This window comes from Megalops cyprinoides, chromosome 10, assembly GCF_013368585.1.
Source record: "Megalops cyprinoides isolate fMegCyp1 chromosome 10, fMegCyp1.pri, whole genome shotgun sequence".
Lineage (NCBI taxonomy): Eukaryota > Metazoa > Chordata > Actinopteri > Elopiformes > Megalopidae > Megalops > Megalops cyprinoides.
In genome coordinates, this window is record NC_050592.1 from 10,255,898 (window position 1) to 10,271,160 (window position 15,263).

The 15,263-nt window shown below is 39.5% G+C and overlaps 1 protein-coding gene across 1 annotated transcript; it reads right to left on the reverse strand.

Annotated features, from left to right (window-relative positions):
• Positions 1-11,290: 11,290 nt before the first annotated feature.
• On the reverse strand, positions 11,291-14,557 carry LOC118785224 (zinc-binding protein A33-like). Its single transcript, XM_036539817.1, has 6 exons — positions 14,106-14,557; positions 13,441-13,536; positions 13,111-13,344; positions 12,682-12,764; positions 12,207-12,322; positions 11,291-12,037 (listed from the first exon to the last, which is right to left on the reverse strand). Exons 1-6 carry the CDS (start codon positions 14,298-14,300, stop codon positions 11,514-11,516), a joined length of 1,248 nt encoding a protein of 415 aa, XP_036395710.1. The 5' UTR covers positions 14,301-14,557; the 3' UTR covers positions 11,291-11,513.
• Positions 14,558-15,263: the final 706 nt, after the last annotated feature.

The window sequence follows — 15,263 nt, forward strand, 5'->3', positions numbered from 1 at the left end:
AGCCCTGCCACCCCTCTGCTTGGTTTTACCTACTGGATGAACAAGCCCAGGAATCCATCTATTCATAGTGCATTTATTGTCCTGAACAACAGTGGGCTGAGGCTGCGAGATGGACCGGGGTCAAACGCAACGGGAGGTGCTGGGAAGCATTTCCCCCAGGGGGGGTGAGCTTCACACGCCAGTAATGAAGATAAAATTGTAACCGATTTAAAAACAGCACAAAGATAGTGAGTAAATGAGGATTTTAATGATATCAATATATCAAAAAAAAGCTGCTGAACAGTGCCCACTGTATGTATCAAGTACAACAGTGCATGCTGACTGTACTACATACTGTATATAATACATAATATATACAGAAAATAATACAAATACCAGCCAAACACTGCTACTCCAAAAGATGCCAAGTTACACTATTTGTCATAAATCACAAGCCAGAACAAAAGGTATTTAAAGAAACATTTTAGGTCAGGATAATCCAGTGTAGCGTACATCTGTATCATTAACACACAGCATGCTGCATGAGGCTTATGAATTGTCTTGGGTGCAGAGCACAGAAAGTGGAGAAAATGTTTTTTTAGAACAACACCTCTAATGAACATGTCTGTCCCCCCAAAATGAGCACATTTGGTCAACAGTGCAAACATTTTCAGGTCACAGTGGGGGATTTTGTAAGCCTTAACTATCTGAATTTCTCTCGCAGTTTTTCAGTCTGTCTTATTTATATCTCATTTTGCTGCACGTAGTTTGCTTGCCCAGTTTTTCTGTGTCGTCTTTCTACCTTGGATGGTTTGTTGATGTCCGGGTGAGAATACGTTACACCCGCAGGCACGTCCCTCTGAACATAAACATATAAACATATGATTACCGTAACAAAATGAAAGACTTCAGATGGGGATATTTGTGTTATGGTATATTTATGAGATGTGAAATACTTACCTGAGGGTTGGTGGTGAAGTGTCTGCAGCCGGCAGTGCCGGGCCTAAGGCACAGATGACAACATGCCTGTCATTTTCCTGAGACATGTTCCCCTGCTTCCATGTTCCCCATTCTCTGATCATCCTTTCTTGCCTTTTTCAGACTTTGCTTGTATGTCAGTTTATCCTCCAGAGTCTTTTCTTACTGCTCTAAGAGCCCCCCTCTTTGTTTCTTTTTTTACCACATGTACTGTATAGAATGGAAACTTCTTCTCTCTTAGTGTAACATCTGGCCTTCTCTCCATCCACTCTGCACCCACTCCCTCAGTGTTCAGTGTGTTTGAGCAGCTTACCTGCGTGCTGCTTGAGAAGGTAGTACCAGGTGGGCAGGGGGAGAAGACACACGCAAAGCACACACCATGCCACGGCTCCATATAGCGCTTCACTGCACCAGCCTGAAACTCACACAGAACCACATTAGATTACTGTGGAACTGCAAACAATCTCACTCATGCTCTGTCATGCAAAATGATGTGGAAGAACATGTATTAAATTCTAAATGCTAAAATATGGTAATTCAGATCAGTACATGTCTACTTTCAGGAGGATGGTCTGTTTTATGAGTAAACACAAAACAAAAACTGGATCTGCCAGCAGGTGGTACTGTCGCCTTTGCTGTATACCCTGTTATAATGCAGTACACCTTTGACATGCCTGCTTGCAGGCATTTAGCATATATATATATATATATATATATGTATTCATAACCAATAATCTTCTGACAATTTTCAGTTTAGTTCACGCTCAAACCACAATGGTGTAAATGCCCTACTTAAGGTTGCAAATGACCTACTTAGAAATGCAAACTTTGGTAAACACCCTGTATTAGGACCTTCTAGAACTTGATGCTGCTTCTTAAACAATTGATCCTTTTATTTTACCTGAACAACATCAAAAGCTGGTGGACATCTCTGACACTACCTTAAATTGGTTAATTTCCCATCTCTTTCAGTCTCTGTTTGTAGCTGTGTCTTCCTCATCACATATTACTTGTCTCATGGGGTCTATTGTAAGACCCTTATCCATGTTGTCTACATGTATGTATGCATACAGTATGGTACTCATTCATACTTACCGGAGTCTTTCATTTGAAGAAATGAAAATTTGCTGCTGTTTTCAAACTTATTCACCCCAACCTGGACCTCGCACCATAATTCTTCGTCAACCTCCACCATCTTGTCAAAATCTAACTCATTATAGTCATACTCATCCGCTACTCCAATCCGCAAGCAGCTCATGACACTGTACCTGTATGGGTCAAATTGAAACAAGAATGAGAAGCAAACTTGTACAAAGACGGTAGAATTTATTCCTAAATTATACTTAAAATCATTTTTAATTTATACATAATTTATTTATGTCCACACACACACACCATGGAGCGTTTATTTAACTGGTTTAATAATAAAAAAAATTTACTTGATAAAGGGATGAAATAGCTACATCCTACAGTATCTTACAAAAATTCATTTCGCGTTAACGTTTAAAGAATTATCTTACAGCGAGTAGGTTATGTAGGCCTATATATCAATTATATAAATTATTGGTCCTCTGTAGAATTCCATAACTCGCCTTTTCATTTCTTTTTACGTGCCACTGCAGTCCCAAAATTACGCAAAAGATTAAAAGCTTATGCCGAATGTGCCAGTAACAGTCAAACCCAGCAAAATATGGTTGAAAGGATTGCGATGAGAATCGTGTATGATTACTAACTACATTACTCGATTTGTCTCAGGCTCAAAGTAGCTAACAGTTAATCAGTAAATAATAGTGACTTTTCATTGATGTATCCATTAATTCCGATGCGCCGTGAGTGCAAAATGCACTGCTTTATTCAAACTAAAAACATTCAGTTTTGGTGTACCCGTTAAACACCAGTTTTGTCTCCACTCACCCTGCTGCAGATTCTGTAAATGACAAGGTCCCACGGGTCTTCAATATTGATTCCCAGGTGCTGGAGTGCCAAAATAAATTGACCCATGGTGCACTTAGCCCGGTCACAACACAGCGCAGCTCAACACTGCCTTCGACAGGAGAGACAATCCAGTTTATCTCTCGTCGTCCATCTGTCTCGCTCATCCTTTCCATCATGAACATTTGACTGTTGTTCGGTGTTCGAGCGCCACTCAAATCCAGCTGTGGTTTCTCATCTTCACCGATCCATTCTGTCATCATCAACGCTTCACTACTGTCTGTCCAAACATCTGCTCAAAAACAGAAACCGATTTTATTCAGGAGTTGGAAATCACAATGTCTTACCTTTTTAATTTTATGTGCAGTTTCATGTCATGATGAACATTCGATTTGACTTCTGTGTTGTTTTTATCTGAGTGAGAGTGGCGTATATCAGCTTTAAGTGTTCAGCCAACATTGTTTCCCTTTATTGCATGCTAACTTCGTTACTCACAGTCCATCGAACTTGCGTTGATGCAAACACACACACACACACACACACACTCCGCTCAACAAATTCTTCAGGAGGAATTTATTACTTACCACCAACTTGTACAACGGCCGCATTTTCGATAGGCTGGAAGCGCTCTCCACAGTAATACCACCCAGAATCCTCTGGTTCCACTTGCACAATCGTCAGTTCAACTAGGCCATTTTTTAATTTTTTCCTGTAGAATCGGCATGCCGATTTTTCACAGTCATTATCGACGATATCGAGTGATCCATTCAAGCTGATTCGAACCCAGGGCGCGCTCTCGTCAAAACACTGGCAAGTAACTGAAGCGTTCTCGCCCGTTTTGAAGAATGCGACCGGGTTGACGGAGACTGAATCGACTGTAGAAAACGACGTCACGTAACCTATAATTAAAAAAAAAGATTGAATCATGATATGTAAAAGGCTGTTAAAATAAAAACAGCAGAATGTAGACTATACCCCATAGAATGTCATACTATGAATAAAAACACGTCAATTGATAGTGTTCGCAAACGACCTTACGAAATTGTAAATCTCTACAATTTTAAAATATATACATATATAAAATGTCATTATAACATGTCTGTTTAAAATTTATTCTTTTAAAATCACTTTTCCATGTGTTGTTTCATATTTTGGTTCATCTATTTTTCTCAAGATAGCAATTAGAAATCTCCCTTTTCACCATAATCCTCCCTCTTTCAAAAATGCGAAATGAACGACTCACCGACAGGTAGAGCAGAGAATAGGAGACAGAGAAACTGTAACATGTTTGAGTCCCTACTACGTTGGTTTGATTGAGTGATGTCAGTGTTTTGGCTCGTGCTGATGGAAGAGGTGTGAGGGGGAGTGTTCACTGGTCGCATCTTGTCTTTATGGGTACGCTCTTTGACGCAGTACGCATAAATGCGCACTTCCAGTATGAGTTGAATTTAGGTGATCATATTGCCTTAGAGTTGTATGAATAGCCGCAAGAATTTACCAAAACGTAATGCAAAAGAGCATTCTTTCTCTTGCAATAGAAACTTCTTTATTGATTTTCAGAACCCCAGGGTGCTACAACATTACAAACAAGCCGCTCCTATGGCAGACAAGTAGCACAGTAGAAATGTGTACAGCATTCAACATGACAATCAACTCAGATCAATTTCTTCATTCACACTATCCTTCTAAGTCATAGGCAATTAAAAAATTGTCCAGCAAGTTAATGAAGCAACTGTGAATCTGCAGGATTCAATGGAAAGCTTTAACCTGACTTGGCCCATTGTCAGGCTGGAAAATATATGCATTTCCAATTAAATGAGCTTTTTGATGAGACATAAATTCCATGGATACAAGTCATGTTTTTGTCTGAATACTAATATAACCCTTTGTTCTGTTTTAGAGGTGTCCCCTAGATATCTTAGGTGTTCCAGGGTATGTCTTTGTGATTTAAGTGGAGTCATTGATTACATTAATTTGCCTTTTGTGATATATACATACATAGTGACATATATCTTAATTTAGATCTTTCAGTCTGCTTGCTGTTTCAGTGTCCCCATTGGTATTGTGGCATTGTGCTCACAGATAAGACTAGGGTGGCAAACCACTTCCCCCTGAAAGTGAGTGCCTGAAAGAGTTATATATGTGTGTGTTTGTCTGTTTGTGTGTATGTGTGTGTGTGCGTGTGTGTGTGTGTGTGTGTGTGTGTGTGTGTGAGAGAGAGAGAAGGTACTAAGAAACAGAAGTGTACTAAAGTACTAAGAAATGCTTCCATGGTCTGAAACAGCACCTCAGACGTTGCCACAGTGTTTTAAAAAAAACAGAAAACAGACAGATGAAAAGTTTGACACTATTGTTAAAAAAACATCCACCTGGGCACACTGTTTCTCAAGCTTTCTCCTTTCAGTAAGTCAGAAGCTGTCTGTCAGAAATATACAACCATATTTCAACTTGCAATCAAAAAATTTGAAAATAAAAACAAGACAGACGTGTAGATATTTGAAGTTAACAGTGGCATCATCTAGAGGGGTGCTAAGGTACAGGCATCAAAATGTCTACAGGTAGGATAAGTCAGTGCAGAAGGTGATACAAAACTTTGTCCTCTACATTGATTCATGCCAAAGCTCACAGGGTCATAAATGTTTTTGCGCAACAAATGCACAGCATACTGTCATCACTCTTCGCCACACAATAAAGTGGTTTGTAAAAGACAATATATGTCAAACAATAAGTCATTCAGACTAGGTTATAGTCGAAATTCTTCATCCATTCAAATCCCTCATCTGATCCTGGGTGAAAAAGAGAAAAAGACACAAACAGATCATTGTATCACATTGATAACAAATAAAAAAATCTATAGTGAAACAAGCTATGGGATTCATCCTGTTTCTGCTGGCAAACAAAGTATACGAAAGTTTAAATAAATGTTATGCACATTCTTCATGAATCATATATTGAACACAATCATGTTGGTTTTATGCCTTTGACAATTTCTACATAAACACATACACATATATGTGCGTGTGTGTGTGTGTGTGTGTGCGTGTGAGAAAGAGAGTCTCTGACCTGTACTGGACGGGTCTGCTTCATCACCCTCCGAGTCCAGAACCCAGCTCCTGCCACAGTCAGCAGCAGCATCACACACAGAGGGGACAGGTACAGCAGCCACTGACATGCTCCATCACCTGTAGTTAAATCCCAACATTACACACTCAGCACATCAAAAGGACTCAAGGAATGAAAGTGTGGCAGAGACAGCATGACAGCAGCCACTGAGTGCACGCAACAGCTAAAAGATAAGATAACATAACTGCTGATCCCCAGGCGGAGAAATTTGGGTGTTTACAGCAGCAGAAAGACAGGTGAAGAAGTATAGATAAAAATACAATACAATAAATACAATATACTATAATGTATAATATAGTAGTAAACAATAAAAAACAACAAATGAGCTAACTGTACATGTAGCGCAAAAAGATATGATAGTGAACTCTTTGTATACCCTGCAGAACTGAATAAATTCAGGTACCTTTCAAGTTATAATTTAAGATACAAAATAAATATCTTTTTCAAAAATTCTAATTTGTCCCTCTTTCTATAACTGGAAAGTAGTTTAGATTGACATTAAATGTATCTGCATAAATTTACTTTCCCATTGTATTTACATATTAAATGTAAAATTAAAATCCATTGGTATGCATTTATCTTTGAAATTTGCACATCCAGATATAAGGTGCAGTAGATGTACATGAGTTTGTCATAGGTTTGCAAAAGCAAACTGTTAACATTCCTTGACCTGTTTTGGGCTTTGCTTTCCATGATCAATCAAGCATGCCAATTTAAATATAAATCAGCTGCTGAAACATCTGCAACATCTGAAATCACATGCAACTATTTTGGGATTTATAGCCTTCATACCTATCTTTTTGTTGTGATTAAAACATCATTGTACAATGCAAAAAAAAAATAAAATTACAATGGCAATGCGTTAAAATTAGCATTACACTGGTTTGTTTATCAGGTGAGTTCACTCCATGGGCCACTGTTACTATTCTCATAAATAAATGTCTTATTACTGACATGCTTCACTGTGAGTCTTGCTGCAAAGCTACTGTATACATGCACAGTAAACATACAATAGCCAAATGCACGATATAACAAAAAACGTAAAGAGGGAGAGCTAAAATAGAAATAAAGACGATGAATTGGGGAATATAAAAGATGGGACAGAAAAAGGATAAACGAAAGGAAATGTTTCCATACCATGATGGACGTATAACTGAATAACGGCTCCTGTGTCATGACGGCTCACGCATTTCACATCACGAATCCCATTTTTCACAGAGACAGAGAGGATGGAGGATCGTGTGAATACGCCGTTCTCGTCTATGAAACTCCCTGCCACGGTCTCCAGGATTCCCGGCCCTCTCCCACCATACGCTGCTTCCCACTTGGGGTCACCCCAGCCTCGACCCCCACCTCTCAATTCACAGAGAAATGCTCCTGTGCCGCTGAGAAATATACGCATAAGCGGGATGCGACGAGAGTCTGAGGAAAATAAAGAGGGAGAGCCAGATAAATAAAAGAACAGGGAAATTACATGTCCATGTTTACAACAGTAAATTCAAATTAATCAACACTTTTGAGGTAGTATCGAACAGGCCTTGCGCTATGGGGGTGCCTGGCGTTTTCTACGATATTACTCTTCTTGCCTCTTTGGCAGTTCAGTTTTCTAAAACGCTTTATAAATATAAAACAGACCTGAGCTGAAGTTTGTTTTCAGTTTTAAAATTTGTGGCCAATTTTAGAGTTGGCCAAACTTATTTTAGGACAACATATTATCTGTTGTCCTCCTTCTAGCATAACATTTAGAACAGTTAGTGGTATGTTGCGAGTGGCTGACAGATCCTATATTGTGGGCCTATTGCAGGGGATCACCAGTTACAAACGAAATTGCTTCATTTGCTGCGTAACCTGATCGAACCTGCACGACCCACAAGATACATTGATTTTAACAGAACTAAATTTCATAGTCAAGTCACTAAATATCTCAGCATTACTTGAGACCAACCTGATGATTTGAGGTATTTCTGAGTATCCTACAGTACGGAGCTTTCGACACAGTTCAGTCTAAGTCCTGTCAATTCACATTCCGAACTGATACGGGTTTTTGCTTCTAATTCTACTCTGCTCTCGAGTCTATACTCATTTTAAAATAATCTCCATTTCACTCTACAGTACTTTTTGCATTATTTTTGCACAGAGCACGATAACTAACTACCAAAACATTACATTATTGCCATTTAGCAGAGGGTCTTACCCAGACCAATTTACAAAGCCCTAATCTTGATATATTTGCTGTTTCCCGAGGTATTTTTACAATGGAGTTATTTTTACAATGGAGTCCAAACAATTCCCCAGGAACCGACTCGTGCGCCAAGGAGCAATGTGGCTTCTTACCATTTACAGCCAAATCCAACGGAGAGCCAGGTGTAAAGTCTTGACCAGCATGCATCAAGGGGAAGTATCGTCCGGAGTCGCTAATCTTCGAGCTGGTGACAGTCAAAGATAAATTGCCAGACCCTTCAGCTAATCCCCCGATGTAACGGCCGATTTTGAGGCTGTGCGTGGTAAAGTAAACCACGGGTGTCACTTTTCCACCCGGCCTCTGCAGGTACCAACTTACGTGCGTGACAAACTTCGGGATCTGTGCTACACGGCTGTGGATGGTCACATTCTGCCCAGTCTCTCCGAAAATTACAGGAACAGGGTCAACCGAACATTCGGCATTTTCTGAGGATCAGAACATAAAACAAAACAAAATGAATTCTACATGTGGTGACGGAGTAACGGCGCAAAGATATGCAGAGAACAATCAGGATGTATGTATTCTATTATTCAAGATCAATTCCAAATACTCACTGTAGTTAGCAAAGATGAGCGTGAAAATGATGAGAAATAAAATCATTGCGAAAAGGCTTGGCCAAAAACAAAAAGGCACGTTAAAATCTATTTTAAAAAACTATTTTACAGGTGAATAAGCAACTTTAAATGATGTAGTCCGGAATTATTTTTTATTAGCCAGGATATGGCTATATCATATAATTTTTCTTAAGATATCTTCTATTTCTATATCCTCATGTATGCCACAAAGAGGAGTCCAGCTACCATTTCGAAAATTATGTCCCTCTTCGTGCGCATGTGTCATTTACACCCGCTTTTGCAGCTAGACTGAAAGTGTTTTTAACTTAAGGGCAAATTTGTTTGGTTTGTTTCATGAAACTGGGTTAATGTGCGGTATACAGGCAGCTCGTCCCAAGACCTTAATAAGACTAGCGTTACCAGAGCTGCAAATTCAAAGATGGTAACAGAGATAACTTTCTACTCATCCAAGGTTTCCAAAACACTTTGGAAACCTGCACATTCGATCCGAACATCTGTTTCACAGTCGTGCTCCTTATATGTTCAGCGTTAATGCATTTGTGTATAAATACAATGAGAAAATATTCATGCTTTCTTTTATGATTTGTTATTCATCTAGCGCACGACGACTTAATGCGCATGTGCCAAGGATGTAAGACACAAGGCCTAAATGTTAAGTGTGATAATTATACAGAGCTCGTTGTATTGCTCAGAGAGTTTAGTTTTTGAACAGATCAGTGTCAGAGGAACCTTTATCATTTCACCACCGAGGCCCATTGATGTGGGGCAGCAGGGGTTTTATTGCAAAGCTGCATCTCACTGTGCACTGTGAAACATTTCCTGTGAAGACAACAGTTAGTTACTTGCAGCTGAGGTTTTTCTCTCCCACGAGACTATTTTTTTATACAACAGGGTGGTACTGCAATTGGAACAATTTCTGTAATGTAATAAGCAGTATTGTACTTTACTTCTCATAATATGCTGTCCAACGCTATCTGATCTCCATGAAAATGCTTCACACCTTAGCATTTTTTGAAATTTGAGACTTAGATGTGACACACAAAGGCCATATTCTTTTTCAGATGGAAAGATGAAAAACAGGAAAAGTTATGAGGCAGCATTTAGGAAACATTGGGCAGACTTAGACATAGTGCTTGTCCTGTCTTGTTAGGCAATGTCACCAAACTTGTTTTTTGTAACTTTGATATCAATACTGTTAATGACAGACCTATTTTTGTAAGTGTTAGTGCTGACTTACAGACAGTAAATATGCAGGAGGTGTAACAAAGAAGAAAAAGAACAAGAAAAGGAAGGAAAAGTAAAAAGGACCAAGTCTGAGAATTTATTGCAGGAGATTGTGGGCAAAATATATATCTTCAAATTAGTTTATATTGCAGGGTAATTGTAGATATTTCTATAGGAAACCCTCAAAAGGGGACAAGTCTCCGTGTTGTATACTTGCCATCCTAATGAACAATACTACCATAGTCCTTACAGTAAGAAGCCTCCTTGTGACTAACGCACAATATGTTGTTGTAATTAATATTAATAGATAATTACAGTATACTCATGCCTCATCACCATGTGACAACTCCTAAATAAATGTGCAGGTGAAAATCAAACCACAAAATATTTAGGCAGATTACATAAAAGAATAATACATTAACCGGATTCCTACAACATCTTTCATTCAAACTTACATGTAGTGACATTCCAGTAGCTGTCTGGTTTTTGTCAGTGTTCAGGTGATCATGAATGTATAACTGATTGTATAACTGAGTGTTCATAAATGTGAAGCATTCTCTGTATGAGGATAACACAACATGTCTACACACAGGATCTGAGGGATGTAATTACATGGAATACTTTTTAAGTTCTATATCATCATACAACATCATCATCATCATCATCATGTTGTTTCAACATCATCTGTATATTGGTTTTTCCCTAGAAAATGCATTGTTTGTGATTGTTGTTTGACTCAATCTGTGAACTTTTTTGGTTCAATATGGACTTTTGCTCAACAACTACCTGGAAATGAAATGCACTTTCACATGTACATGAATGAAATTCCAATTTCAGACAGATAAAACACACACATGTAATATATACATCTAAACCCACACATGATGTTAAAACAATTTGTTGTTACATTATATTACAGTATTTTGAAAATGTGATATGTAATCAATAATCTGAATTACTGATATACTGATACACTATGAGGCACACGTATTAGATTTAAAAATGATTTTTATTTATACAAATGTGTGATTTTGCATGTCATTTGATGCAACCTCATTCAACACAAAAAAAATACACCAAATATGCTACAAATATGAATTCCCTCTTAAATGTGAGCATAAGTAAATATAACTAGTTAAAGACCATCACACCTGTGTTGGGAAATGAATCAAAAAGACAAAAAATTTGAATTTCTGTCAACTCCTTCACCAGATAATCTGTATATTTCGTTCCAATATTATTTTTCTAAGCACTTGTATTCAAGGCCCTCCAGAAAACTTATGTTCTCTATGATAACACTTATAATAACTTTGAAAAGATGTACATCCCCGCTTGTATCATTACTTACTGTACATAGTATATAGTACCATTTCTTTCAAGATATTTAGTGTTTTGCAGCCCTGGTTCTGGGGGGATGCATTATCAGTGCCGCTTTTTGTTCCGACAGCTTAGAATTAATGTCAGTACTGACACACTGTCAGCGGTCCAACATTTCGCCCACCAAGGTAAACACCGGGGCTGAGACACAATGCAAGATCCTCTGTCACATCACATTTGGATGAATGAATGAGAGACATGCTGTCTGCATTGTAAAAACAAAGCTGCTGTCTCTCACAGTCCAGGTAGAGCCCTATCTTCCTAGGCTTCACGCCAAGATTTATTGGGGTTTCAACACCTCCATCCCTGAAAATGTAGCCTTTGTCGTGCATCAGAAGCAGCTGTTTTTCCCCTTTCGGTGACGGTGCTGCGTTGGATTCACCCAGGGCCTTAACACCCAGGGCCCAGTCTAACTTTCCTCCCACATCCACCTCCCAGTAATGCTGCCCGTCTTGAAACCTCTCCTTGCTGACCGCATTGGCCCTGTTGCCCTCTATTGACCAGAGCATGAGCCCACCCTTTCTGTCAGCCTGCCAGACGCTACGACCGTCGGCCGAAACCTTTAAACTGGGGTCACTGTCATCCTTCATGGTCAGGCACTCGGGGACTATAGAAAAACACAAGAACATCGATTCGTTTTTTTCCCATTGGTAAACCTGAAGTCTGTGTAGCACTGAACCTCCTTTCCCATCATTAATCTGTTCAGGGTAGAGGCTGCCTGCCCAGCTGTGCTGTGGTGCAGAGCGTAGCCCTGAGCAATGCTGCTCTGTACTCACCTGTGGTGACAAACTGCTCCATCTCCTTCCACACGCAGAACTGCAGGTGAGACTCATAGGGCCCCAGAGATAGAAAGTTAGGGGTCACCTGATGCTCACGTGCTACAGACCTGTACCTGCAGTGTACATCAGAAAATGAATTTCATGCAGACAGATGTTAGATTCAATGGACACACTCCTTGAGTTAATCGTTGTGATGTTTCATGACAGAAATATAAATCACAATCATTTTTATTTGTTCGCCACATTAGTTTGTCCCAGGCTTTTCTAGGACACACACAGATAAGGGTTTATTCCTTGATGAACTGTAAAATAATTATAGGGGTGAACACAATATCCTAAAGAAGGATAGGGTTTTGCCCTTGTTTGTGGAGAGAAGATCATTGCAGCACTTTGATCATATTTATATATTCGTATCATTAGTATGATTAATAATTTGAATCTGTTGACTTCAGGTTACAGTCTCAGTGCTTACGCTGTTGTTTTCCGCTGTTGCAAAAACGATAAATTCTTCTTCTTCAGTACTTCGATCAGATGAGAGCCCTTCTCAATCCACCACTGCACACAAAAAGCACATGCACATGCTAAGTAAGCAGATTAAAATGTAATTTTATATTTGTGACACTGACATGGTTAACAATACTTAAGTATACAGGACTTTGAGCTCCATTAATGCTAAAGTGGTATCATAACAAACCCATGGCTATTGTTTTCTCCTAATCTGTAGAGTCTTAATCTAGTTAATTCAAGTACAAGCCATCATGGGGATGCAAGCAAAAGGAGCCAATGAGCCTTACTATTTCAAATCATTGTATGTGCAGCAGTAAGTCTTCACATTACTCTCCCCTGAGTTGTAATGAATACTAAATGCATCTGGAATAACCTGCGTTAGCATAGTACAAACCTGTAGGAAGAAGTCTGGCTCAGCAATGTCCATTGCAGACTGTAGAATCACCTCCGTCTCTCTCCTGTCCATCAGCCTCCTCTCCATAGTTGCCAGGTTTTTTAGCATGGTCTCTGTGGTGTTCCTCTCCTTATTCTCCAGTTCTCTCATAACCTCCTCTTCCCTTTTTCTCAGGATCTCGTGCATCTTCTCAAACTGTACGCCGATTTCATCTGCCAGCCTCTTGGACTTCTCCTGAACTCAAAGAAGAGCAGGGTTACAACCATGAACACAGCTCTGTTTAAAAACAGGTCTGGCATACCGTGTAAGGAACAATAGGTGTGTCCTCACTTTCGCTTTCTGCATCTCAGACTCTTGCTGTTTTGTCATTTCGTCCAATTCACCGTTGTCCAGGGACAGGAAAGTCAAGGCTGTGTCCAACTCATTCTAGGGGTCAGAAGAGAAGGCAAAGATGACCGCATTCACAAAGCAGACCGGTATTTTAGATAAACCTCTCACTACTTATGGTGATGACACTCAGCCTAGCTAAATGACATTTCAGTGTGGCATCTTGGTAAGCCTGCTCTTGTGTCAACTACTTTTTATTGCAACAAATTAAGACATTACAAAAGAAATCCAACAGAAAGGACTGGATCAAACAAACAAGTACAGCAAAAGGTAAAAATTTAAATAAAACAAAAATGAAAAACAGAACAAAGAAAAATCCAAACAGTCTAAAGCAAACTGAGTTGACAAACACAGGAAATATGAAACGAAAGTGGAGGATATCCAGAATGTCGTTATTACTTTCACTAATAACACTGATTGTCATTATTACTTTCACAATTGCACTGATAACAGTAATCAGTTATCACCATTAGCCATCATCACCAGCATTAATATACCAGTAAATTAGTAGTATCCCTTTGCAAAAACCATGCTGACCACAGTAAAGATGTGCTAATATCATTATTATTACTAATAATATCCTCAGATACATTGACTGAAGTACTGACCTTCCTAAGCTTTGCTGCCTCTTGGACCGGTTGAAACTCATGTCCTCGATGCTTCTCCCCATCTCTGCAGATCACACAGACCAGCTGTTTATCTGTCTTGCAGAACAGCTTGAATTTCTCATCATGCTCTGGACAGACCAGCTCAGGAACCGGGCAGCTGCCTGGGCGTCCACGGACATTTCCCTCTCCCGCCATCGCGGCCACGTCTCTCAGGGTGCAGACGGTTTTGAGGTCGCCCTCTCGGAACGGAGCTCTGCCTTTCGGGAACAAATTTGTCCCCCTTTTCAGGGGATTGTTGATGCACTTGTGACTGAAGGCGTGATCACACAGGTGGCTCACCGAGTCCTTAAAAACACTGAAGGGTTCCTTCTTTTATTCTTACACTCGTCTCTGAGCTAGAGACAAGTACACAACATAAGCAGCATAAACCTTTCTTTCGTTTACCACATTCTTTGGCGGTGACTGTACAGCCAACGCCTAAGGTGACTGATCAAACAAGTATTTTTGCATTTACATTTATTCCTGACATTTGTTTCCCGAGCTACTTGAGTGCAATCTATAAGGTTAAGTAATCAGGGGTATACTGGATTAGTCATTTCTTTCTAGTACGCCTTTACTGCAATTTCAGACTTCTTCTAAATATACCAGGAGCGCCATTGTAGGAAGCACTGCCACAAAAGGTGCAAGCACATAGGGCGCACAACCTAAGCCGGAGCTTTTGGAACTTCAGAGGCTTATACTGTCTCCAGGTTTTAGCCTTCAATTCTACATTCTAAATTTTTCATAAATATCCTCAAATGGAGGCATCCTAATAAGATAATGCAGACTCGTCAATCTTGATTTCTGTAAATAGAGAGGGTGACCTTTGAGGCTAGCATTATTTTAATTTATGATGATACCTAGGGTGAACAATAAACCTGGTGAATGATGTGCATGTTATACATGAGGCTAAGCTTGAGCACCTCCCAGAAACGAACTCCAACTGTTTTCTCTGAGTGCTAGGCAAGTTCTAGGCATGAGACAAAATATCGCAACATCGGATTACCCAAATTCAGAAAATGTCAAAATGTTTCATGGCCCAGAGAACACTCTGTGAAATCAAAATATCACGTGACTTAGATTAAAACAGGTTAGAATGTAACATGCATCTTTTATTTT

What these genes read in the sequence shown, in the direction of transcription:
- LOC118785224 (XM_036539817.1), bottom strand. Translation starts at nt 14,300, where the DNA reads ATGGCGGGAGAGGGAAATGTCCGTGGACGCCCAGGCAGCTGCCCGGTT. An exon ending in AGGCAGCAAAGCTTAGGAAG is followed by an intron (nt 13,537 to 14,105) that starts GTCAGTACTTCA and finishes TCTGACCCCTAG; the next exon opens with AATGAGTTGGACACAGCCTT. An exon ending in CTGAGATGCAGAAAGCGAAA is followed by an intron (nt 13,345 to 13,440) that starts GTGAGGACACAC and finishes CTTTGAGTTCAG; the next exon opens with GAGAAGTCCAAGAGGCTGGC.